The sequence below is a fragment of the Neopsephotus bourkii genome, unplaced genomic scaffold, assembly GCF_033783945.1.
Source record: "Neopsephotus bourkii isolate Nb327-2 ecotype Australia unplaced genomic scaffold, CSIRO-AGI_Nbou_v1 NB_1433, whole genome shotgun sequence".
NCBI classification, from domain to species: domain Eukaryota; kingdom Metazoa; phylum Chordata; class Aves; order Psittaciformes; family Psittacidae; genus Neopsephotus; species Neopsephotus bourkii.
Window position 1 is genome coordinate 6,194,806 of NW_026901910.1, and position 26,595 is coordinate 6,221,400.

The 26,595-nt window shown below is 51.5% G+C and overlaps 1 protein-coding gene across 1 annotated transcript; it reads left to right on the plus strand.

The window, feature by feature from the left end:
- JAM3 (junctional adhesion molecule 3) lies at window positions 1–26,044 on the plus strand. Its single transcript, XM_061368580.1, has 9 exons — window positions 1–95; window positions 19,320–19,385; window positions 20,181–20,294; window positions 20,871–21,023; window positions 21,189–21,391; window positions 21,673–21,772; window positions 22,051–22,180; window positions 22,918–22,972; window positions 23,557–26,044. The coding sequence occupies exons 1-9, from the start codon at window positions 62–64 to the stop codon at window positions 23,590–23,592; spliced, it is 891 nt and encodes a 296-aa protein (XP_061224564.1). The 5' UTR covers window positions 1–61; the 3' UTR covers window positions 23,593–26,044.
- The last annotated feature ends 551 nt before the right edge of the window (window positions 26,045–26,595 follow it).

The following is a 26,595-nucleotide window of genomic DNA, read 5'->3' on the forward strand; positions in this document are numbered from 1 at the left end:
CGCGGCCGCCGGCGGGGCAGTGCGCAGGCTCTGCGCGGCTCCGCACTCCTTCCCTCCCATCATGGCGCTCCGGATCCTGCTCCTGCCTCTGCTCGGTGAGTCCCGGGCACCGGAGCTGCCCCGGTACCGGCACCGCGGGGAACGGATGGGGAGGGAAAGGGGAGGGATGTGATGCCCGAGCCTTGTCCCGGGAGGGAAGAGGGGAAAGAGGAGGGATGTGATGCCCGAGCCTTGTCCCGGGAGGGAAGAAGGGAAAGGGGAGGGATGTGATGCCCGAGCCTTGTCCCGGGAGGAAAAAAAAAAACCCGAGCCTTGTCCCGGGAGGAAAGAAGGGAAAGGGGAGGGATGTGATGCCCGAGCCTTGTCCCGGGAGGGAAGAAGGGAAAGGGGAGGGATGTGATGCCCGAGCCTTGTCCCGGGAGGAAAGAAGGGAAAGGGGAGGGATGTGATGCCCGAGCCTTGTCCCGGGAGGGAAGAAGGGAAAGGGGAGGGATGTGATGCCCGAGCCTTGTCCCGGGAGGGAAGAAGGGAAAGGGGAGGGATGTGATGCCCGAGCCTTGTCCCGGGAGGGAAGAAGGGAAAGGGGAGGGATGTGATGCCCGAGCCTTGTCCCGGGAGGGAAGAGGGAAAGGGGAGGGATGTGATGCCCGAGCCTTGTCCCGGGAGGGAAGAAGGGAAAGGGGAGGGATGTGATGCCCGAGCCTTGTCCCGGGAGGGAAGAAGGGAAAGGGGAGGGATGTGATGCCCGAGCCTTGTCCCGGGAGGGAAGAAGGGAAAGGGGAGGGATGCGCTGCCCCAAGCCTTGTCCGGGGAGGGAGGAAGGGATGCGCTGCCCCAAGCCTTGCCTCGGGAGGGAAGAAGGGAAAGGGAAGGGATGCGCTGCCCCAAGCCTTGCCTCGGGAGGGAAGAAGGGAGGAAAGAAGGAACGCGCTGTCCCAAGCCGTGTCTCTGGAGGGAGGAAGGGAGGAAAGAAGGGATGCTCTGTCCCAAGCCTTGTCCCGGGAGCGGGGAAGGGAAGGAGGGAAGGATGCCGTTTGCCGAGCCTTATCCTGGGAGGGAGGACAGGAGGGATGCGCTGCCCCGAGCCTTGTCCCGGCAGGGATGCGCTGCTCCAACCCCGTCGGGACGCAGGGGCAGGACGGGACGGGACGGGACAAGGACCGGGCGCCGGGAGCGCGGTGCGGCGGGGAGGGAGGGAGGGAGAGCGGGGGGTAAAAACATCCCCCAAAGCCCCCTCAGCAAGGAGCCGGAGCAGGGATGAGGGTGCCAGGAATGTGCAGGCTCGGCAGGCAGGCAGGGAGGACACTGGTGCCTATTCAGGACCAGGCACAGGCGCCTATTGTTCCGGGGGCCCCGCATGGATGTTTGCAGTTTTAATTGCAAAAACATTTGCTAATTCCTCTCAGGAATGAATTTGGGCTCATTTGGTGTCTGGCTATTAATAGCGGGGGGGGTGAGGAGGGGGACAGCAGCCGGTGGGCTTGGATTGTCCTCCCCCTTTCTCTGCCCAGACAGCAGGAGGAGGAAAGGGGATGGATGGAGTGGGGTTAGGGTGACAAGCAGCAAGTGATCACTGAAGCACACAGGGCAGTGCCAACACACAAATCGCTGCTTTGGGTCAGTTCAGACTCAGGGGTATTGGAGTATCTCAAACAGCTTATCAAGCAATTCGCCATGTAACTGAGAGAGCCTGAAAGAAAGGGAGATGTGGGCACTCTTTACCCAAAAGGAGTGAGTGGAGCGGTGAGGAGATGACTCTAACATCTTCTTTCACATCTCATCTGCAGCGAGGAGATGGTTGCCACGCACTCCACGGTCTGTTGTTCACTTGGTTTAACTGTGGTTTGGGGCAGAAATGGTTGCGGCAGGAGGAATCGGGATGCCTGATCCCGGAGCATCACGGTGTGTTCCAAGTGCTGACTCTGGATCCGGGTGCTCCCTTTGAAGGAGAAAAAGCACAGACTTAAAGCACCTTTTCCATACAGTTAGTCTGCAAGGTAGTGCACTCAGTGCTGAGTGTCCCGTTGAATCTGGCCTGAAAGACAGCAAAGCTGGAGTGAGCTACAGACACTCCTGCATTGCTTTAGCCAGACAAACCCCACTCGTTTCACACCTCTGCCTGACAGCATTTCTCTGGCCAGTAAACCAAGCGATACCGGAGTTTGCTCTGCATTTAAATCCAAAGGGTTGTGGCCAAATCCAAGTGCCTCATCCTGGAAGTGACTTCCAGCGACTTCAAATTTGGGTTCCTAAGTGCAGGAGAGTGGGGCTGAGAATAAAGAAGTTTGTCCCACTCTGATGGACTAAGCGAAGGTTGTGCTGTGAGCAGCACATGAAATGAAACATGGACTGAGGCCTGCAGGGTTGGTGTTGAACAGTGGGATAGGAGCATGACTGTGAGGGTGTGCTTGGTGCCAGCAGACTTCCTGGGAACAAACCAGGCACTAAAGGAAGTTAATGGGATGCTGGGATGCTGAGGCGCAAAATGAACCTGGATGGTTTAGGCTAGAAGGTGCTGGTGAGCCCATAGGAGGTGCAGAGCAGGGATTGCCTCCTCCTAGGGTGGTATTGCCCAGAACAGCCCTTACTCTTGCTCACAGACTTAAAGCCTTGCCATGGAGCCAATGGAGCATTCAGTGCTTACCCAGCTCCAGGCACTGAAAGCATGTAAAGACTCTGCTCATCAGGGAAATGCCACAGTCATAATTAGACTGGCGTCAGTGATGGAGAGTGGGGCTTCCAGCTGACATCAGTGTCGTGCCCTACCTCCAATGCAAGCTTCCCCGTGGAAACAAAGGTTTGGATGTTGAGCCCTTCCCCATCCTCTCAAGTTGAAACCAAACCAGGTCGATGTACTCCTCAGTGGGGAGATTCAGCAAGTCCCTGGCTCATTCCAAGCTCAATACATTCAAATCTGCCTTTGATTCAGTGGTGAGGTTTTGGTAACGTGCTTTTCAAACTCTCCAGAGCAATTCCCATTTCCTTCTCCCTTTTCTTCCCCTCTCTGAAGTCCATCTGTCCCAGCCACCAGCAACTGTTCCGAGTCAGCTGTCAGTGCCAAAAAGCACTCGGTGGCAGCGTTGTCAGTCGCGCTGTTGGTATTTTCTGATGGGAAGGAGTATTTGCACTGTTCCTTTCTTTCCAACAGGCAGCATAGAACCAGCACAAACAGCTTGGAGAGCCAAAAGGCTTAAGAACCTCTTCCAAAAATTCTTAGGAAGGGCTTGGTGTTCCTATTTGGGTAAGAAATATCTGGCATCACCACCAAAGGGTGGTTGGATGCGCATCCCTTTTACAGCTGTTGACAGAGAACGTGACACCAGTGCATTCCCTCTTGCCTGGAATACTTTGGGGAATGACTTGGGTACTGGAGCACAAGTAGATTAAAGAGTGAGATGTGTTTTCTTTAGCGAGGAGAAGGAGCTGCTGCTCTGCTGCTGAACTTGGCTTCTTTCACTGTCCTGTTTGTTTTCCTTCTCCGAGTTGAACTCCGGGTCTGCTGCAGCTGGGTTGCAGCGATCTGGCCACACACTGAGGATGAGCACCAGGAACACACGGTGTGGTGCCAAAACCTCACCTTCAACAAGTCAATACAGTGGAAGGAGCTCCTGCATTGCTTCACAACTCAGGGCAAAAGGTGGTTTCTGGGTCTCCTGCCAGCGTGCCCCTAACTTTATCCATCTCCAAAGGGTAAAGCACTTGCTCCTGCTGTGTTGGAGCAGAACTGGCCTCCCTGTTGTATATTTAGAGCTAATGCTTCACAGTTAATTCCATCAAGCCTTGAACTCCTTACAGAGCACACCTGGAGTGGTGGGAGGGAGTTAGGATCCAACAGGATCCTGACTCCTCTGCTCTCTGCCTACAAGCTGGTGGCCTGCTTTGAAACTGTTCATCTGCTGAAGAAGAGATGTATCCGTGATAGCAAATTCATTAGGATAATTGCATTCTCAATCTGGCTTCTCCATCGACTGGAAGCTGAAGTGCACCATCTTCTCCCCATTGGTAAGGGCTGTTTGCTTCCCTCTGCACCCCCAGGGGGTATCCTGTTCTTAGGAGACACGGGAGCAACCCCAAATTCAACCACAAAGCATCAGTTCTGAGTAGTGGAGAAGTAAGGGGGTGTGTACCCTGCAACGAAACCCATCCCTTTGCTGAGACATGGCCTAAGAACCAGTTAATGGCTTTAATTGCGCTAGTGAATGTTCTGGACGCAGTTCCACATTCACCCAAAGGGGCTGGATTGCTGTTTGGGTGCAGTTCTGTCAATAGCTGTGCTTGAGGCAGAGGAAATACCTGCTGGGCTCCTGCTGGAAACCAGAGGTTTCAGTTTCAGTAAAACAAACAAGAACATGAAAACTGGACTCTCCTTTTGGCTGGAAAGCTCAGGGCAATGTTTGCTTATGACTCCTCCGAGTGCTAACAACACCCACAGCATTAACCTGGGGTCAGAGGTGCTGTTTGGAGCGTTTCATTCTTGTTGTAGAGGCTTACAAGCAGAAGAGTTCATCTGCGGGGAACAGGACAGCAAAGTACTCCATGGACTTCATTAGGATGAGGCTAACAAGCTTCTGCTCCTCCTTTGAGATAAGTGGAGGTCAAGCAGGCTTCCTCTGGGGACAAGCACTGGGGGAGGTGGATACTGGAGCTGTGTCCTGCACAAGAACAGCCAGCTGAGGTTCTGTTATCCCCTCTTCCACTGACTTTCTGGCTCCTATTAGAGCAGCATCCTAAGCCAGGCCTTAGGAAGGCAAGAAATAAGGTCTACGGAGGGTGTTCCTCACCGGGCCTGAAGGGTTTCTGCTGTGTTGAGTATGGAAGGGATTTGCTTTGGTGCATGGTCCGAATCAGGTAGAGAAAAGAACTGCAAAAGCAGAAGGGAAAATCATAAATGGGAGTTGGCAAAGGATAAAACCCATCTCTGCAATTCCCCCTGCTCCCGAGAACAGGATTCCCATGGGTTGCTGGGTGCCCTCTAATGGGAGTCCAGTCCGCACTGGGCTGGCATCACCTACCTAAAACCCAGCTGCATACAAGTTGCAACCCGACAGCCCACAGGTACTTGAGGTGAGCTCAGAAACATGATGGGAATTGTTCTGTCATGCCCAAATCACTTGTCAGTATAAATAATACAACATATTGGGTTGTGTAGTGCCTGCCCCTCATGGGCTGGAGCAAAGGGCTTAGCACAGAGGTGGTTACAAGGGGAAATGAAGGTTCCAGCTCAGCAGTAGATGAAATTAAATCATGTTCAGCTCATGCTCAAGGTTTTCTTTTCTTTTTTAAGTCATAAATCCGAGGGATTTGGGAGTTAAAGCCAGGGCACTCTACCCCCCCCCCCATCAGTGTACCTGATTACAGCACAAACCTGAGATCAGCACCTTTTGAAGGCGCTTCAGGATTCATTTGGGCACAGCTGGCTCATGTGAAGATGCTGAGCTTTGTGCCAGGGACTTGCTGTATCTTTGGCACAGGGCTAAGAGGTGGCAGTTGAGGATGCTCAGCAGTATTTCCAGGGGTTTAACCACACCATTAAAAGTATATTTTGGTGGCCTAAGAAAGATTTTGTGCTGAGCCAAAGAAATCCACTGAGGTCGAAGGGGATTTGGTCCCATTACTAAGCTGCTTCTAACACCCATGGCTCTTAATAAACTTTGGGGAAATGACTTCTGTAATTGGCCAGCACTTGACAGGAAGATGTGAACCAGGGGCACTTAGGTTTAGACTCTGTTTTGGAGGGTGAAAGGGGGGATGGTGAGGGGAAGCACAGGTGGAAGTCCTTCAATGGGTGCTGAAGGGGCCCATAATAGTCCACATATCCAAAGTAAGTCTGAATATGGGAGCCAATCTCACCTTTTACCACAGCCAGCAGTGCTCTGCGCAGCACTCCTGCTTTGTATTCCTAAGGGAAAGGTTCCTGCCACATCCCACCTCTCCCAGAGCCACTCGAGTGGAGCTTGTTACACAGCTATGGGCACAGTGATTGTGTCTGCACAGCAACAAGGCTCTGCTTGATCTTTTGGACCAAGATGAGCCATGGATAAAATCTAGGATGTGATGGTTGGAAAGCAAAGGCCTTGAGAGATGTTACTGCTCTTACCTGCATGACAGGAGCTTCTGTTTCATGGCTTGGTGTCTGTCATTGCTTGAGGCTGTCAAAAGAAAGGGAAAGAAGTGAAATCTCACTGTAACAATTAGCATCCTCCTTCAGTGACAGGCACCCAAAGGACCAATTCATCACTCACTGCTGTTAGCCCCGCAAAGGATCTTAAATACACACTTAAATCTGTGCTTTCATCTTCCTTTCCCTCTGCATTGATCTCTGCAGAAGCCCAAAGAGGAATACTGCTTTTTACACTCCACGTTGTTGTGTTAGAGCCTGGCAAACACCTTCTCTGTTGCAAGCAAGGTCCTGTGCATCAGTAACACCTTAGCAAGGGAAGCCCCAGCAGTGACTTGTACCTCTGGATCATCCCTGATGCTATGGCCACCGGTGCCTCCCGTCCTTGGAAGGGTGGGTTGTTGGTGGTGAGGGGTTCAGATACCACCAATAGAGGTGGAGGCAGTCATAAATACACATCTCCCTGTTGGCCTGAGTGGTCTGTGCTTTGATAACAGAACACACATGCAGCATGAAACAACTTGGCTTCAACTTATGGATCAACCATGGATCTTGTTGGTCTTGGTCTTGAAGCCAACTTGTTGGCTTCAACCATGGATCTCCCTGTTGATCCAGTAGCTCCTCCAGTAGAGGAGCTGGTTTGTTCCCTTTCTGGTCTTAGCTACTCTGCTGAGGTTGCATATGGAGCACGTCAATGGGGCTGGGCTGGTTTCTCAAGGAGCAATGGCTTATCTCATTCCTTTTGCACAAACAAACAGCTATTACTTGGCTTCAGCTTGGTCAATGCTGATGGAGCTGCCTTTGAACTGGTGATGTGGAGATTAAAGGCAGAGCACTTTGTGATCACCTCCTGATTCTCCCTCAAGCAGAACTATTGGAGTTGGGAAGCATCCTTATACAGCTGGCGCTTCCCCTTCATTTGAGCCAGTTTTCCACATCCCATCGGAGCAGGGAGCTCCACCTGGAGCGCTGCCTTGTGCGTGCTGCAGGGGAGGCTCAACCAGGTACCAGGTTCTCTCTTCTCCCACTGGGAATGCTCCGGTGGGCCTGGCCAGCACCCAGCTGTCCTCACCCACATCCCTCCCACACAGCAGGGCGAGATAAGCCCTTTGAAGTGTGCATTTGGGCTGGCAGCAGCTTCTGAGGTGCCCCAGTGCATCCAGTTGCCAAGTGCGCCTCAGTTCTCCAAGCCAACAGCTGAGCTTCCATCCAGGGCTGGAGCACTGGGGCTTTGCCAGGGGACAGAGGGGGCTCCAGAGCCCAGTGTGTTCCCGCATGGGAGGACTGGGGGCTTGCTTTGTGATGAGCCATGCTCCTTGCCCACCTCAGCAACAACAGCGATTGTTCTGCTGGTGCTGTGCTGCAGGCTCCTGGAGCCTCCTCCTCCTGCAAGTATTTGGACCAGATCCTGTTTGGCTGCTCTGATGGTTTGACTCAGCTATGGAATGACAAAGGGAAGCTGGACCCGGGTTCACCCTGGTCACAAGTAGCTCTGCAGAGGGGGGAGATGGGTGTCAAGATCAGAGATGAAGCAGGAGGCTCTATGGGAGAGGGTGTGTGGTGACCTGACCTCAACTGTTGGAGCTGGGTTGCGTGCAGCACGTAAGGGGATCCCTGCTGTTGGCTGTAACACTGCACGCTTGAGGGGAGCGTGTCTGTGGAGCTTCTTGTGCTCTGGTGACAAACATCCCATCATTTGGCTGCTTAAATGTTTCCCAAGAGCTTTTCAATTCCTGGCGCATCCTCACACGCATGCCATACATCTTACATCTGTCATCTTCTGGACATCTTTGCTACAAAGGCTTCCCTCTTTTCCTCCCTCCCTGCTTTCCTTTTCCTGGGGCCCTCGCTAAGAAGCAGTAGTTACAGCTGCTTCCCCAGGCTCCAGTGTCCTCCTCTTCAACAGCAAGCTGTAAGCGTGTTCTGAAGGGGGAAGAGAAGTGGTGTTATGATCCTTTCATCTCCTGGCTCACAGAGCAGGCTGGAGATAACTGGTGAGGGGATGACAGCGAGGAAGAGGCACCTTTGGATTCGACTCCTGCTTCGCAAGGCAGGCTTTAAAGCACATCTCTGCTGGGAACACAGGCGGGTACAATAAAGCTGGTCCTTGCTTTCTCAGCATATGGCTTTTCCTCATGTCTCCGAGGCACATCCTCTGCCTGTGCCAGCAGAGCTGGTGCAGAGTGAGCTGGCTTCTCCTTCAGAGCCCTCCTTCTGGTGCTGACATTGGAGGGCCTTGTCTCTAGACGCTGTTTTGGCTGGTGGTTTCCTTCCCGACAGCAGAGCCTGTGTGGGGCTGAGCCGGGCCCTCCCCACATTTGCACTTGGGGATGAGCAGCCGTGCACACGATGCATTCCTCTGCACATCAGCGCCAGCCCCACATGGGGGGCAGCCCTCAGACCCCTCTTGAACAGACACTGCATTCAGCTCCTGCATTCCTGCCTCAAGCAGCTGCCAAGCACATGCCTGGAAGGGTCTTTATAGGGGATGGTCTTCAAGGTCAGCTGTATCCAGCCCACATTCCAGCCTACCTCATCTTCTGGCCATGCAGCCTAGAGGTTCCCAACCACGCACACATGCTGCTTGTTGGAAGCAAACCACTTGAAAGCAGTTGTGTGTGCAGCCCAAGCCTGTGCCAGCCCCCAGGGAATAGGGCAGAGAGCTGCTGCTCATCCCACATCCATACCTGCGCCACTCCAGTCGGCTTCTGCAGTCTGCTGGATGCTGTTGGTGAGCTGCTCCAGGCCTGGGAACACCAGTAAAGGTTGAGCTGTTTGAGGCAGGGAGCTTGGCTTTGGCACAGTCTGCAGGCAAGCATACAATGGTTTGGGTTGGAATATCATCTGATTCCAGCCCCCTGCCACGGGCATGATCCAGAGGAGATGATGCCTATTGCACTGAGAAGACCACATCCAGGTGCTGCTTTGAGGGGGCTTCAAAGGAGCCCAGGCTGTTTCCAGGTGCCTGCTCTTGCCTGTACCTTTGTGCTAAACACAGATTGCAGATGAGGCTACAAACCATAGCGAGGAGCCTGGGGGCCTCCCCTCTGCTTTACGGGGGCAGCTTTGCTACCCATCAGAGCCCGCAGTGAGAGCAGAGGCTGCAGCATCCCTCTCCAATCAGCCCCAGCACCTCCCTGACAGGGAATTAAGTAGGATTTCTAGGTCATTGTGGGGCTGTCAGGAGGAATCATCTCCTGGAGGCCTCATTACCAAGGCTCTGCCTGCAATGCCAGGCTTCCGAACAATGGCAGCCTGGGTCCCTAAACACTGACTAATGAGACAGGGCTGTTAACAGCGGTTTGCTAACTAAAGGCTGGTTCTGCCCCAGACAGAACAAAGCCAGGCTGGATTTTCTCAGCTGCCTCTCACACAGAAGCTGTTTCAAAGGGTCCTTATTAAAACAATAAGCTCGATGTTGCTCTCATGGTGGCTGCAGAGTGGTCCATGCTTGATGCTGCTGCACCCTTGAGCTCCTGTGACTTTGTCCTGCTCTGATAGGGACCCACTGCTTCACACTGGGCAAGCTGCTCTGGGTGAGCTCCGGTCCCTTGGGTGCCATAGGAAGGTCTCAGGGTGGTCTGAGGGCTGCTTGTGAAAGGAGCTGGAGGTTTGCACAGTGCTGGGAGGAGGCTTTGCTTGTACCTGGATGCTGAGCAGCAAGAACACAGCTCCCGTGTGAGTGATGGGAGGCCAGGAAACATCTCCTGATGTGCCTGCAATGAGATTTTGCATCCTGCCTCTCCTCCTGTTGTCAGGAGGGGCTGGGTTAAAGATGAAGCACGATGGGATGTGTCTGCCTCTGGCTGGAGCTGGGGATTGCTGCTTGCCCACTTTGGTTGAGGCAGTGCTTTGATGTGGCAATGGGAGCCCATGGAAGGTAAAGGGTGCACAGACAGGTTTTTCTCCCCCTCTGTTGCTGCCTCTGAAGCACACAAGCGGTGCCAGACAGGCTGCACGGCTCCAGGATGCAGCAGAGCTATTTCCAGAGACACAGAACAATGGTTCTCCAGCAGAATCCCAGCCAGCTCTTGCTGAACCCTTGTCGAACCTCCTGCACGGTGGAACTGCTCCTCTCTGTGCCTGCAGCAGTCAACTGCACATAGATGCTATTAGGAGTGACCAAGGGGAAGGCCAGGAGTGTGTTTCCATGGCAGAGAGGTACAGGAGGGGTCCATTACCCAGCGCCCTGGGCAGCAGGGTTGGGAATCCAGGATGTCATCAGTTCTAGCAGCGTCGGGAGAGGGATCAGGCTGGCTCTTGGCTGGATGCTGCTGGGACTTGCCCTGCATGGCCAGGAACAACTGTAGCAGTGGTTCAGCTCCATTGGGAGGGGAGGAAAAGGCAGGCCATGATCGGGAGGGATGTGTCGCTGGCTGGCAAGCTGTGCTCAGAGCACAGTGCCATGGCCCCCAGGCTGTCAGGGAGGGGAAGTGGAGACTGCATCCAAACGCCTATTGTGTCCTTCAGCTGGGAGCAGAGCCAGGAGAGAGATGCTCTGGCAGCATCTGATGTGAGCAGGGGGCAGATGTGAGGGGGAAACATGCTCATCCGTGAAACAGCGTTTCCAAAGGAGCGTCGGAGGTTAAGTGCCCATGTGTTGGGATGCGGATGGGAAGGTCGGGAGAGAAACCCTGGGCTCCTGGGATCCTCTTGGCGTCGGGACAAGCCCTTGTGCAGCATCTGTGCTGTGTCCAGGTGAGCGCTGCTCGTAGCCCCATTAAAGCATAGCTGGGGAGAAGGGCAAAGGCAGGTTTAGCCCTCATGGGGCCCTCTGAGCTGCAGTGTTGATGCAGTCTGGCTCCCCTCTCCCGCACCCAGCTGCAGATCCCTGCAAACACAGACTGGAAGCAGAGGGTTTCTTTACCCTGCCTCGTCCTCTCCCTCGGCCACAGGTTTCAAGCAGAGCTGGAAACTTGGCACCGAGGCGAGGAGCAGAAAGGAGCCCAGCTTGCTCTTGTGTGTCTGGGCTGGCTTCTGCACTGCTGCGGGGAGTACAAATATGTTCCAAAGCTGTTTGCTGCACTGACACGGCTCCAAGACACACAGGCCACAGATCCTCTGACCAAGAAGGGGCCATTGTTAGAGGGACCATCTTGACTGTGGCTCTGCTGCAACCAACTGATGCTGCTTCATTCACAGGCTCCAGAGTGCTTGATCCTCGCAGGTCACCCAGCTTTAACTGCACAGGGAAGCCAGGGCTTCGTTCCTGTTTGTCCATCCCTGTGCCCTGGTCTGGCCTTTTGATTTACACCCCATGTGTGGCAGGCAGGTGTGAAATCAAGGTGGAGATAAAGGAGGTTCTGAGCATCGCTACCCTGTGATGCTCACTGACATTGCTTGCACATAGCTTGCTCTGGAGCTAAGGGAAGGGAGTGATGGACTGATGAGCCATTTGGGCTAAGGAGGAGTAAAGCCCCCAAGAAAGCCAGTGAAGAGGAAGGGAGTTACCTCATTTGTTTCCAGCAGCCAAGGCAGGGTTGTCCTCTGAGAGGTATTTCCTTCAGCTTTATCCAGTCTGATTTTAGTTGCAACTTTTATGAACAATAAAAGGCTTCCACGGTTTCCCTTGGAGGAACTGGAAGGAATCCAAAGAGATTTGAGTGCTGAGAAGCAGATCCTGTTATTAAAGTCAGCCCAATCACTTCTTTCTATCTCCTTCCCACCTTCTTGGCCATTCATACTCCTGCAAGCACTTAAACCAAGTCCACTCCTCCCCTCCCTCTTCTTTAGCTGCTTCTGAGATTGCAGCCTGGCTTTTAGGGGCTGGGAGTGCATTTCTTATGCCTGCAGCGTGCTGGGAGGGGGGGGGGGGAGGTGGGGTTGTCCCCCTTTGGCTTTGGAGGGACACCTAAACCCCAAAGGCAGCAGGACACAAACCAGAGCTAAGCTGAGCTGGGGACCAGTGCGTGCTGCAGGGCTGTGTCTATGGGAAGAGGGCCTCTGCCCGGGACTCAACTGGGAGCATTCAGCTGAGAGAATTCTCTGCTAAAAATAGCAGCAGATGATGCTGAAGGAGAAAAACAAGTCAGGGGTTGGGAGAAGTTAGTTCCCAGAGACGTGGGGAACTCAGCTTCCCCAGCACAAGCCATCTTTTAACCCCTCCACTTCTGCTCTGCTCTGCTTGCCTTGGCCAGGAGCCCAGGGTGGCAGTAGCCAGAATGGCTTTGCCCCTCGCTCTTTGCTCTGATAGGGCATTACTTTCCTCCCTCTTCCCTTTATTCCATCATCTTCCTAATTGTGCCCTTTGTCAAGCTTCCCATCTTCGTCTGTCTGGGAGCTCATTTGGGCTCCCTTTAATTCCCTGCTGCTCTTCCCAAGGATACGATCCCTCCTGAAGCGTGCAGCACATCTCCCCAGGCAGGTTCGCAGCCTGTGCTCAGGCTGATGCTAACAAGGGAAGTCCTTTCAAATCTGGCCGTGTGAGTCAGGGCTGCCCCTAGAATAGCATTGCCCCAGCTCACATGTCTGCAGGCAGAATGCCTCTTCCCCTTTGGATCTGCATCCTTTGTTCCAGCGCTTCCAGGCTGCCTTATGGAAGACAGCCCCACCTCTCCCGCCTGGAATGACGGCAGCGGCTTCACAGGCTCTTGGTCGCACGCTCATAGGCAGATGTGAATGTTCCCTTGGTGCCTGCCATCAGGCTCTTGCCGTGCTCATTTGTACACGCTTTGTGCTACACAGGAGACAGACAACTGCTTTCCACCCGAGACTGGAATTAGACACACAAAAAAGACACTGTAAAGCTGGAAATCACGTCCTCAACCCGAGAGCTGTTTTCAGCCTTGTCATAAAGGAGTCCTCTGTGTGCTTGCTCACGCGCTCTCCTGTTCCCTTCTCTTGGCTCTGATGGCTCCCGCTGTCTTCCCAACTCCCCTTTTCCACAGGAAGATGACACGCTTGCTCTCTGATAAGCAGAACTTCAGGTCTGCGTTTTGTTGGTCAAGCTGGGGCAGGACAGAGGATCAAGAGATTAGAGTCACAGACAGAGAAATAGAGGATTATAGGCTAAAACCCTGCGAGTCTCTGTATTGATGGCTGGGACAGAGCCAGACACCAAAGTGCATGGCAGAGCCTGGTGCTGATAGCATATCCTCTTATTTCCTGTCTTTGCATTTCAGGCAGCTTTTGATAGATGTGTCCTGCTCCAGAGCCAGGGTCAGGCAGGTCTGGAGCATCCCCAGCTCCTCCTGAAGTCAAATACCTGCTGAGATCCGGCCTGGCGCTCAGCCTGGAAAATGTCACTTGGGCTTATGAGCTCCTCAGCAATCCCTGAGTCACATTCCCACACAAGACTAAAATAAAGGGACTTGCCCCCTTTCCCCTTACTTTTCCCTTCAGAGTTCACTCTGTCCCCCTTATCCAGGCCGCAGATCCCTGCCATGGCGCTGAATTGAAGGAGACTTCCATTATCGTGCCTGCTGCAACCAGAGCCCTGCTGGGAGGAAGGGAGAGGACAGGAAGAAGACCATTGCCCCTGGCTCCTTATCACAGTTATCTGCTGGTTCCCTCCCACTTGGCACTAATTTGGTACCAGCATCTGCCACTTTGGGGAGGAAAAGGACTTGCTGAAGTGAGAAATAACGTAGGATGTGCCTGCGTGGCAACTCTTGGGGCTGGCTAGGGAAACAATGCAAGAAGGCAAGTGGGAATAGGGAGGAAGGGTTGGTTTCAAGTCTGCCCTGTGCAGATATTTCCACTCTTGTGCTCACCAGTTTTGCTCCCAGCCTTTGCTATTGCAAGGTGCTCTGATCCAGCCAGCAGATCACAGAAGGGTATGGGCACTGTGGGTTGAGATGCTGTGTTCCTTACTCTTCCTTTGACTTCCTGGTCCTCAGTGCTCCCTCCAGTGAGCTGGAACTGTACATCCTTACTGAGTTGCAGGGGACACTGGACCTGAAGGGACTGAGGTACATACAGAGATGAAAGTCACCAAAAGCCAACACTGCAGGTGGGAACCTGAGGGACCCAGCCGGTTGTGTTCCATGCCCTAAAGCAGGGGAATGGATGAGCTGAGCTCCCCTCACATCCCATTTTGTGTGAATGAATTCGTGCTCATGGTGTGGACTGGCTGGGAACCAGCCCAGTTTGAAGCTGTAATTGTGCTGTCCATTTGTTAATGAGAATGGCAGGAGCAGCACTTGGTACAACACAACTGTGCTGCTGCATTCCCAGCCAAGTGAGCTCAGTGCTTCCTTCTTGCCTTATTTCTCTAATGGCTTTTGCCAAAAAGCCTTAGTGCAGAGGCAATGAGAGGCTCTCTTGTGGCCTCCCCTCAGAGCCACACAGCTTTGAGATCAGCCTAACACTGCAAAGCATCTGTGTGAGGGGCTGGACCTCAGAGGCAGAATAAGCTGGCAAGGCTTCATCCCCTGGTTAGTGGTATCTAATGCACCGCAGTAGCTTTCTGCCCCATTCCCTTTCTGTTCCTTCTCCCAGATTTTGAGGGGCGAATTCTCTTTCCATCTTTCCTTTGAGCCGAAGATGGTCTAAAATACCCTGCAGGAAGAGAGGCAGTCTGACATGCTGGGAACTCTCTAGCCCGTGCTGCTTCCATCTTAATCTCTTTCAAGATTAGGTATTACTCATCCACCCAAGTGTTGCTTCCTTCCCCTGCTGCACGTACGCTCAGTCCTTCCCAGGAGAAGAGCCAAAACTCAGGGAAGGAGCTTGGGAAAAGAGGAGAGCTGAGACCAGTCCATGCACAGGTTGAGATGCTGGGCAAGGCATGCACAGTTGCATGTATTAACTGCCCATCTCTCCCTTGATGTCAACAGCGTTCAGATACCTCTGTGGAGCTGGCTCTTGGCCTCCTGATCCATGTCTGTTCTGGGAGGTAAGAGCTGTTCCAGTAAGGGACTGGGTGTGCTGTGCCCTTCAACCTTCTTCCCAGGATGCCAGCCATGATCCCAGGCTCCCTCCTACAGCATCAGTGCTCCTTTAGGGGGAACAGAGCACGAGAACCTGCTGGTGGACAAGGTCCAAGCTCAACGTGTCCAGCCAAGAGCTCAGACTCATGCTAAGACCATGAATAAGTTGAACTCCTCTTATTGAGACCGCTCTGCAGCGCGGCTCATGGTGCCTCCTCCTTGCATGGGGCTGAGGATTTGCCAAGTGGGTGGTGTGTGAATCTCATCTTGGGAACAAGCTGTCTCGTCTCTGTGAGGGTGCAGATACGTGGGACCTTATCTCTAAACAGCCTGCAGTGCCATGAGCAATGGCAACCAAGGATTGTGCAATCCTTACCTCCAGAAGCCCTTGTGGAAGGTGTCACTGCCCCATTGGAACTGCATCATCTTTAATGTCCCTTCCAACCCAAACCACTTCATGATTCTGTGATGGAATCTCCTGCATGGGAGAGAGGAGGGATGTTTGTCTGCAGAAGGAGGCTGCTTTGCAGGGAGGCTTTTGTCTTGAGAGAGCTCTATATCTCCTTGATAGCAACTCTCGAGTGTGGCTGTGTAAGCTGTGAGTAGAACAGTAAATCCTCCTGTCCAAAGAGGGAGGGGGAAAGGAAAAGGAGGGGAAAAAGCCTGTGCATGGCTCGTATGCTAATACAGGACCTTATCTGCAGCAAGCACAGGCAGGTCTGTAAGGTGCTAGTTTAAATCAGGAGATTTAAATCTGGAGATTTAAACAGGCTAAGATTGCAGTCCAGAACTGCATGTACCCTGCTTGCAGACAGGCATCTCCTTTGCCTTCTCTAGTGCAGGAAGAGAGTGAATCAAGGGTGAAATGTGACATCCTCACATCTTCAGATGGCTGCAAACACTCCATGGGCTCCCATGCAACTTTGTCCTGGGGGTTCCTGGTCCTGCCAACACCACCAGACTCCTTTATTATCAGCATAAGGAAGGATTGAGTGCCATCAGCCACCTAAAAGAGGAGAAAAGCAAAAGGCAGAACCACTTGGAACGCCAAACCCTGCTCTCTAAGGCTGCATTTGCCTCCTCTAGGTTAATTATGCTTCATGCTCCCTGCCCAGGCGGGCACATCTCTGTTTGTAGGTGTCTGTCAGAGAGCTGGCACCCTTTTCACTGCGAGGTACAAGCCGTGCATCTAAAATCAGTCCTGCTGGCTGGTAAAAATAAAGCTTTACATAGGCAGCTCTGAGAGCACTGGGGATTTATGCCTGAGTGGGGCTTTTGCCCGGCCACAGCCTGGTGATGGCCTTTTTATACCCGTTATCAGCTCCCACACAGACCAGGTCCATCTGTTACTTGATTTGAATGGAGACACTCCTCAGCTTTTGTGTGCTAATCTCTCCCTGCACATCTACATTGTTCTCCAGAAGGGCAGCCCACCCCTGAGTCAGGCTTGGCTTGCATGGGAAACTGGGATAAGAGAGAGGCAGGCAGCTCGGTCCAGTCATTGACCAGCAGGATCCAACTGCCTGCTCCCTGGAAGGGGTTTTTAACCTGAAACTTTGGGTTAATAGCCCGAAATTGGTGATGTCATCATCAACTTTATGATGCCAGAGCAAGCATAAAGGCAGCTCCTTGGGGTTTAAGCCCCTTAAGCTATTCCCAAAGCTCCAGCTAAGGGAAAGTTGGACAGAAAAAAACCCAAGGGGGTTTGGTTATCCCAAAATGTACCAGAGGGCACATTTTGGTACCTCAGTCCTGTTTGCTGTGTTGCCTACATCACCTTGTCCACACGGGCACAAGCATGGAATCACAGAGATGTGCTGGGGGGAAAGAGGAGGGAGGGTAAAGAGCCTGAAGCACTGACACGAAAGGAGGGGTATTTTGAGGCCAGATGCTTCTAAACCTGATGGTTTACGGTGATTTCCTCCAACCAAACCAATGGCAGAAGCCTGCACCCCCCTTCCTTGCCTTGGCTTCGTCTGCTTTCCCTCTGGAGGCTTCCCACATGGAACACTTTGCTTCCTCCCCACCGCACGCACACATCACTTGCAAGGCAGGGGCAGTGCTGGGCTGCCCTGAGCAGCAAGGCTTGTCTGCTGCCTGCTGCTCTCATCGTCCCTTCTGCACTGTCCTTGTCACCACCGCTTCCCCTGCAGCTCCCAGCATCGAGGGTGGCTGCGGCAGGGGGGCATCTCCAGGCTGGCAGGCGTAAGTGTGCTAACGCATGGCTAACACCTCCAGTACATCGCTGGGTAGCGCTCTGCTTGAAACAGAGAGGAGGTTGGGATGGAAGAGACGGAAGGTCAGGCTTTAAACCCAGTGCAGAGGGAGGTTTAGCAGTGCAGTTGTCTGTAAAGCTTTCTCCTGATGCTGTAGTTTCAGAGTAGCATTTTGAAGTGATTCAGATGCCATGAGTCACAGCAACAAGCAGAGGCTGAAAGAAGTGCCGTAAGAATATGCTATAGACTTCACTGCCTTGTCCTGGATTCCATTTTGGAGAGCTGATGGCATTTAGGATTCAACCATATGTGTGCCCGAGCCTGGAGCACATACAGAGCTGGTGAGGATTCGGAGCTGCAGCACATACAGAGCTGGAGGTGCGTCTGTTGGGGCATGCCTGCTGCTCCCGAAAGGAATGTGTGCCTGTGCCCGGCTGTTCCCCACATCCTGGCTGCCGAGGCCTTTGAAGTGAGATTGCCATAACACAAACCCTGTGCTGCTTATTTGCACTGGGCTCAAAGAGGCCTAAAGGAACGTCTTTGGAATACTCAGTTTACAAGGTGCCATTGGCCACTAATGAGGATTTAAACCAAGCAAACCCTAAGTGTGCCAACAGCAGGGAAATGGGAAGAGCAGAGATGCTCTGGCTCCTTGAGCAGCTGGGAAGCACTGCCTTGGTGCAGGTTCCATCAGCCCTAGGGAGACTGGGGGACAAGGAACCCCAAAAGGAATGATAACAAGAGGCAGGAAGGTGCTCAGCTCCTCTCCTGTGACTTAGGGCATGCTCCTTGCTCCTGTGTGCTCCTCTGCCACGCACACAAGAATAACTGTCTCAGCAGTGAATTGAGGAGCCACATTGATCTCTGCCTGCAGTCAATACATGTAATAGTGTCAGAACCCCAAGGGCTCGGCTTCTGTCTGAAATCTGTTGTCATCCCTCAGGGATAGGCCTAAATCTCTTGGGTTTACTGGGTGGGAAAACGCCGGCTATGAGCAATTCCTGAGGAATGAATGGCTGGAGCCTGATGGAGTCTCACTGTCTTGGAGTGAATACTTCTACTTGTAACTCCTTCAGAGCAACAACACTGGGCTATTGCTGTCCCCACCTTCAACCACACTTATATTGTAGCTCTAGTAGATGAGTAGGACTCTCACCTGCATGAAGGGACACGGTTCTGCTCGAAACAGATCTTGTGTGAGCAAAAATGTGTAGCAAAAACATGTAACAAAAACCCAACACGGGTTTCCTTTAAGGAACCTTTTCCCTCCCATCTTTCTCTGGCTTTTCCAAAAGGAACACATACAGGATAGCAGAGACCAGGCGGATGCTGTGCACGCCACCTTCCGTGGCTCTTCAGGCGCCGTGCAGCTCCATAGTCATCTCCTGCTTCAGGTCTTGGAGAGGTCTTTGTGGTGCAGCTCCATGGCCAAGGAGGACCTCCAGCTTCCCCCTTTTGGGAAGACTGAGCTAAATGCATTAGCAGGGTCACCTGTGCCAGCCAGGATCTCCACACTGAGCTCTCTTGGTCCCAGAAGCAGGAATCTCACAGCAGAAACAACCAAATACCTTGTCTGTGTGATGTGCCCTATGGTGGTGTTGAGAACATGACCCAAGGCTGTTCTGCGTCCTCTAGTGATGAGCCCAGGGTGGTTTGCTGGGATCAGTGGGATCCGTGTGTGCTCACAAGGGAGCAAGCGAGGATCCCAACCCCAGAGAGAGTACCCGAGAGGATCAGAGGCTCAACAGAGGGGATGTGTCAGTGCTCTGTGGCACAGTTCCCTTCTTCAAGAGGCAGCTTCTGATGAGGTCTGGACAGCAGAGTTGCATGTGGGGCCCTGGCATTCCCCTGTTGTAGCGTGCATCCTCCTCCTGTATTGTCCTCCTTTGATCAGCCTTTTTTGAGAATACCATGGGCTAATGGGCTTTGCAACCACCACAACACCCAGTTTCCTCCTGAATCCCAGTCCTTCCCTGGTTCACTCAACACCTGAAACACCTGACGATGTATTCCCTTTAACTCCAGTTCCCTTTCCCTCTATTTACACCAGCAAGTTTCCAGCTGGGTCACTTATGAGCTGTGCTATTGCTCCTTACCTTCTGTTTGCTTTTCCAGGCTACAGGCTCTTGGCTGTGGAGCTGACATCCAGCAACACCAAGCCCGTGGTGCAGGAATTCCAGAGTGAGTCCTGGCTTCAGTGCAAAGAAGTGGGGGGGAAAGAGCTTGCTTCTGGCTTGTGGTATCTTGGTTTCCTGGGGGCTTAGGCAGCCTGAGAGTCACAAAAGTGCTGAAGAAGATGTCTGGAGCTCCCTGTTTAGCCAAGCCGTTGATGGAAATGGTTTATTGAAGTCAAGCCACTGGCAAAGCGTTTCCCTAAGTGCTTTTTTGAACTGGATCCCAAAAGGAGGAATGGCAGTTGCCTTGCAGTTAATACACTGGAAAGCAGGTCGGGAATCATGTGATAGCTTGGCTCTCCTATAGATGTGCAATGGGATAGTGGGTGAAGCACCCCTCAGCCTGCTGCAGTGCCCTCTCCTGTAGGGGAGATGGAGGTGACAATGCCTGCTTCAAAGGGACTGGGTTTGCTGCAGTTATCCCCAGGCACTGTGGTCCTTAGTGCATCCCCAGACACCACCCAGGGAGATTCTGCATCCCCGCCTCATGTGGTGGGCTCTGATTAGCAGCAGGACAGTGCTCTGGCCTCACCCTGTCAGAAGGGCTTGTTTGCCATAAGTTAGAGCCCGCAGAGAACAGTGTGTTCATTTCTCTCCATAGTTCAACTGTTATTTTTGCTGGCCAAGATCCATCTTCCCCGATAGCTCCTGGAAGCCAGCAGTGTTTCTGTTTGTGAGGCAGATGAAAGGCATTGCTTCGTGGGCAGCATCTCCTAATAAAACACTCTGCGAGGCTGCTTAAAGCAGAGCAAAAATACATCTGGTTCCTATTAATCTCTGTGTCCTTTCGTTCTCCTGGTAGGTGTTGAGCTCTCCTGCATCATCAAATCCACCATAACACCAGATCCCAGAATCGAGTGGAAGAAGATCCGGGATGGGGAAACCTCTTATGTGTTCTTCGACAATAAAATGCAGGGTAAGGAGATTTGTTGTCCTGAAGCCTCCCAAGCAGCCTCAGAAACAATACAGCTGAGCACAAAGCTGTAAAGGTAGGAGCTCTGGCCATAAATGGCTGGTGGTCACTGGGTGTCTGAGCTTTCAGGACCAGACACTGACCCTTTCTATCTTCCCATATGACACGCTTGTCTTTTATCACCTTTCCATATGGCATCTACTTCGAAGCACTCTTTGGCTTGATGGTGAAACTCAAACCCAGCACTGCCATAAGGGCTTAACTCCATCTGGAAACACTCCAGTGCTTTAGATGGGACCACAGCCACATCCAAATGAATCTTCCAAAGGAGACGAGACCTTAAGGCTCTTGGAAGTTCAGTTTTGCTGTGATTGGAGATTGAAGTGGTGCCTTCTAGAGTTCATCCTCTCACTTAGTAGCGTTGGTTCCCTTTGTGCTCACTGGTGAAAGCTCTTAACTCCAAGCATTAGGTTCCTTTTAGGTGGTTCTCCAGGCTCCAAGTTGAGCCAGTTAATTCAGACCCTGAAACCGGTCTGTGTGACTGCCCTGAAACATCTCTGTCCCTTTCCTGTGCCTCAGGGGACTTTGTGACTCGTGCAGAGATCCTGAGCAGGACATCGCTGGTGATCAAGAACACCACCCGGATGGACACTGCCACGTACCGCTGCGAAGTGGCAGCGCCTGCTGATACCAAAACCATCGATGAGATCAACATCCAGCTCACAGTCCAAGGTACCACTATAAATCCAGACACTTGCCCAACAGAAAAGGCTCTGGGTCTCTCCGGAGTCCAAACCCTCTGCGTTTGGGTTAAAAGCAGCTGGGAATAAGGGCAGCTTTAATGGCTTTGTAGCACCTTAGCAAGCAGCATTCCCATGGTTTGTGTCTTTCCCACAGTGAAGCCTATGACTCCTCGATGCACTGTGCCTAAAGCTGTCCCTGTTGGCAAGACAGCCTCTCTTCACTGCCACGAGAGCGAAGGTTACCCCAAGTCCACGTACAGCTGGTACCGCAACAGTGAACCTCTATCACCAGACTCCAGATCCAATGCCAAATTCCACAACTCCTCCTACACCCTCAACCCCAGCACAGGCACTCTGGTAATGCCCTGGCACGCAGCAGCAAGGCTTCGGTTGCTGGATGGGTTGCTTGGGGGAGTACGAGGCCATTGCATGGCTGTCAAGGGAGGTCTAACATGAAGAAGGTTGTGTAGGAGGTGGGTGAGTTGGGAAGCTGGAAGATCCTGGTGTTTGGTTTTAAACTCCTGCCTTTTTAGAAGGAGATGTCTCACAGCTCACTGAGACGCCTGGGAGCGTAGCTTACCCATGCTTATGCCCTCGCAGTGCCTTCTGTTTCTCACATCCTCCTCCCTCCTCGCCAGGTTTTCCATGCTGTGCACAAAGGGGACACAGGCCGTTACTCCTGCATAGCAACCAACGATGCCGGCTTTGCCAAGTGTGAGGAGCAGGAGATGGAAGTCTGTGAGTGGCTCTACATCAATGCTGCTTAATAGATCCCCATAAATAAGTTGCCATCACCATAGGGAAAGAAGGGGGATATCCTCAAGTGTCTTTCCTGCTTTCTCATAGCTCCAAACACAGGAAAAGCTAAGTAAAAATCCAAGGAAACATCAAAACACTGTTCAGATCCGTGACACTTAGTCTTGGAATCAGTTCCCTATGCATTACTTACAATACTTGAGAGATGTCATTTTAGTGTATGTAAATCTAAATGTGAATCGATGGCTTCTCTTTGCCAGATGACCTCAACATTGGAGGGATCATCGGTGGGGTCCTGGTGGTCCTCGCGGTTCTGGTGCTCATCACCCTTGGTATCTGCTGTGCCTACAGAAGGGGTTACTTTGCAAACAGCAAAGAGAGCGGGGAAAGGTAAGAGTGTCCTTAGACAAGTCCCTGTCTCACAGCCTGCATGAAGGAGTCTGAAGGTGCCAGAAAGTGGTGGTTAAAGGGTGTTTTGATGCCTGACTCAGACATATTTCTTCCTCGCTTCCTCCCAAAGAGTAGAGGCCAAGCAGTTCTTAAAGCATCCAATCCCCCACTGTCAGCCCTGCACCATGCTGAAGGTTTATTTGCCTAAGGGAGCATTTGGTTTGGCTCCTCCTGGGCTTGCTGCTAAGAGCAGGCAGAGGAGTGGATGTTGTGCTCTGAGATCCTCAGCCTTTGCTCAGGAAGGGGGGACCAGCACAATTAAAAGCCTGCAGGGGTTTGGCCAAGGGGTTACGTGCTGTTGGCATAATGAGGGCTACAATGGTATGAACAGAGCTCACTGCACCATTAGTTAAAAGCATCAAGACATGCATAGGAAATGTATGCAGAAGAGTAGGCTCTCAACAGGAAATCTCACTCATGGTGAGAAGCTCAATTTGGGATTAAAACTAACTCTTAGAATGCACATTAAAATGTTAAAACCAACAGCATTAGCATCAGAAACAAGCCTTGATGTCCTTACTGAACCCGTAGAAGAGATAATATATGGAAACCCAAGCTTCTCACCATTTCATGTTAAATGCTGCTTTGCAGCACGAGTCCTGTCCTGATTTTTGTCCTCCCCTCCAAAATCCTGCAGTGTTCTTGTCCCAGAAATGAGATCTTTCCCTTTATTTCAGCTACAAGACTCCAGCAAAGCCTGATGGCGTTAACTATATCCGGACAGATGATGAGGTAACAAATGATTTGCATTTAACATCTCTCTGTTTAGGAGAGGAAGGGGGTGGGCAGAGAACTACTGGCTTTTTTAGGACCTAGAGGCTTTCTTAGACATGAGCACCACTCAGAACCAAGGATGCAGAACAGAGAGGAGACAGAAGGGTGAAGGCTGAGTCATTTCCTTAGAACTGATGAACAGTTTAAGTTGCCTTGAGTGGCTTGATGCCAACAGCTATCAAATGCAGCTCTGCTCTCCCTCCGTTATCTCATGGCTTGACCCCCTTAGGATGAGTTTCATTGGATTAAGTGGGCAGGCCACGATGCTGTTACAAGAGAATTTCCATTCTGGGATTTGGATAGATCACTAAGATTAAGAGCAGAAAAAGCCTCTCCCTCGTAGCAGAGATGCTGAGGAGGGAATGAGAAAGTCCCTTGTGAGTTGGACAGCAGGAAAAGGAGCCCTTGGCCAGTGACTGGTGTCTCCTTCTTACCTGCCTGAAGGGGGACAGGATCCTGGTAGTGACACAGATTGGAGCTACCTTTCATGGGCACATTGCAGGTGCTAGATCCTCCCTCCATCCAGCACTGTTTTGTTGCAGGGTGACTTCAGGCACAAGTCTTCATTCGTCATCTAAGATGCCACAAGAGTCTCACAAACCAGCAAAAGCAAGCGTGCAAATACCTCCTCCAGGAACCCGAAGCAAGAGCAAAGGATGAATTAAGTGCGCTTGGAAGAGTTTGGAACACACCAGAACTCAATAGCTACCTATCTGTATCTTGTTTTTTCTTTGCCAAAGTTTAAAGTAACTCCTCACTGCCCAACTTGCGTCTCCCCTGCCTCCGGAGATACCAGCAGGATCACCTATACCTGTCCTTGGACTAAGGAAGCCTTCTAATGCTTCCCAAGAGACTGCGGGCTGTGGAAGTTTGTGGAATTGCCTTCTCTTTGTGCTGCAGGGACACAGCCACAATGTGCAAACCCACCAGAGGAACAGCGTTAGGTAAACGTGTAGTAGACGTTACTAGTAGGCGTTACTAGTAGACAAAAAAAGGTGCTGATACAGCAATAGATGGACTTCAGGGGGGAATCTTCCTCTCAGCAGCTGGTTGCCCAGGCCTGCCTGGTGACTTTTACACGTGTGTGATTGTCTTGTGCTTTTGGCTCCGACTTTGGTGCAGAACAGGGGATGTGACCAGCCTGCAGCAACAGGTACCGATACACAACTAACGCTCTCAGCCCTCTTGTAAACTTACCTTCTTGTTCCTCTGTCTAACAGGAGAGAGCAGGCAGCATCAGGCCAGGAGGATTGCTTCTGTTCGCTGCTTTATAGAGAGCTCACTGGACGCAGGTAACCCCTCAGTCTAATCTGCACAAAGCAGGCTTGCCTCTTGCGTCTCCTGGTGCTGGAAAGAGGCTTAAGAGTGGAGGCAGAGTGTGCTGAGACATCCCTTTCAGGAAAATTAAAGCCAAATACTTCCATGGGGGAAGGAGGCCAGGAAAGGCACTGAGATATTTTCAAGCTTTTTTTACCTTCTCCCTTCCTTTTGTAAAAATCCCACAGCCTCAATTTTGGGCAAAGAAAGATCTATTTTGGTTACTTCAGAAAAGGTAATGTTTCTATTGCCAGTGTAAATAGGTGATGCCAGCAGTGGGTCAGGAATGGGACTATTTTTTTACTGTTCAAGCTACAGAGAGGAGCTCAAACCTTGCTCCAGTCTGGTACTGTCAGAGCATGTCAGTATTACTGCAGAGTGTGCTAAAGAGCTGCAGGTGGAACAGCATCTCCTTCCTCTTCAGCTAGCTTCAGCAATTTCCTTGTCACAAGAGGTCTTACAGGCACAGAACAGAGTCACTCAGGGATAGTTTTTGTACATTTATGGCAGGAGCTGTCAACTTTTTTATACATAAACCATAGTTTTCTTGCCAGTGACCAACACTTTGCGTTTGGTGTTGCAAGAAACAGCCAGGGATGGCTTTTGGATTCAGTCCCACCAAGGTGACAAGAGTGACTTCAACGTTTGCTACCCCTCTGCAAGCTCCCTAAAGCACTAACCCGGTGTGACAGCTACAGCAGCTTTCCAGGTTCAAGCTGCAGAGCCAGGGCGACTGTTCCTGGAGCTGGGAAAGCAAAAGCTCAATACAAAAGCACTTTTGTAGTGGCAGTTGCAACTTCTCTGTAGGTGGTAAGAGAAAGAAGACACATGTGATTCTCTTGGCTTAGAGAGACTCATTGGAAACATGCTGATAGTATTGAACAGCATTGGGTAATATAAGGCTGCAAGATGCGGATGCAACACTAGAACTATGCTGTGGTTTAGGAGTTTTTTTTAATGTAGCATAATGTAGTGTTCTTGTATTTCCAATATGAATTGAGTTGTCTTAACTTTTCCTGGATACAGTATTTTGGATACTTGACGATTTGGACTGTCAGTGTTATTTTCTAGTGTTCTGCATTAACCTGCTTTGGTTCCTTGGGGCCTCGCTGGATATGCCATTGCTGCATTTGTTTTGCCTAAGCTAAGTGGCATCACTTCTCCTTTTGCTAAGGAAAGGGAAAATAAGAATGAGGCAGCAATAACCTGGTGTTCTCTGTGTAATTCAGACATTACCACTGCTGTATTGAACTACATCATGATTACCTTCTTAAGACATGCTCTTCAAGCGAGCCACATGCTGGTCACTGGCTGCCTCTAACCTGTATGCCAGTAGTGAGCATAACATTCCTTTGCACTTTCTGTCCATCCACTACTCCTTTTCTGTGCTGCTTTTACAGGTATCTTTATTACAAGATACCTGTAATAAGGGAGAGGAAGGAAAGGGTTGAATGAGGGGAGCTCTGGGCACTGTAGGAGCACAATCTACATAGAGTCTCACCATGAACCAAAGGCAGCCTTCATGCGAAAAGCCAGCAAGCTTCTGTTTCAGTTTTAAATGTGACAGTGGCATCTCTAACGAGAGAAGGGGAGATGATCCCCCTCATCCAGCTCTGATGGAGTTCATTGTATCTTTGTGAATAATATGCAGGTTTGTACTAATGTATTCTGTTTAACTTTGCCAAGGTTTTCCATAAATACCAAGCTATAAAAGCAGTCTTGTGGGGTTGTTTGGGGTGGGTTTGGTTTTTAAACAGACAGGTTAGTGGAGGCTTCTGTTTTCAATGCAGTGAAGGTCGGTGAAAGTCTCTTCTGGCTGAGCATTCCTTTACTTGTATTGGGCTGAAGGTTACTTGGGCATTTGTCTATCCGTGTTTCTTTTTAGGCTCATGGGGCTCATCTCAAACACTGATCAAGAACAGAACAAAACTAGAAAAGCACAAGCTAGGAAACAACCTGTTCCAATTGAAGTGGTTAAATCACACTTCACGGTAGGAGAGAAGGTACAAAATAAACGGATGGGGCCATAATTGACCATAATTAAGCCAACGCCAGTCTGTACATCCCCTGATCCCAGGTTTTGCCTTTGATTTGGAGAGTAAAGTTGAACCTTGCTTAAAGGTTTCTCTGATCTTCAGAATAGAGTAGGGAAACTGAGGGCAAATGATGGAATTCCAATGCAGGAGGTGAGTGCCCCTGGAAGGGCTGTGGCAAAACCACACTGAGCATCTCTTTGTTTCCTCTTATGCAGAAAAACCCATTCC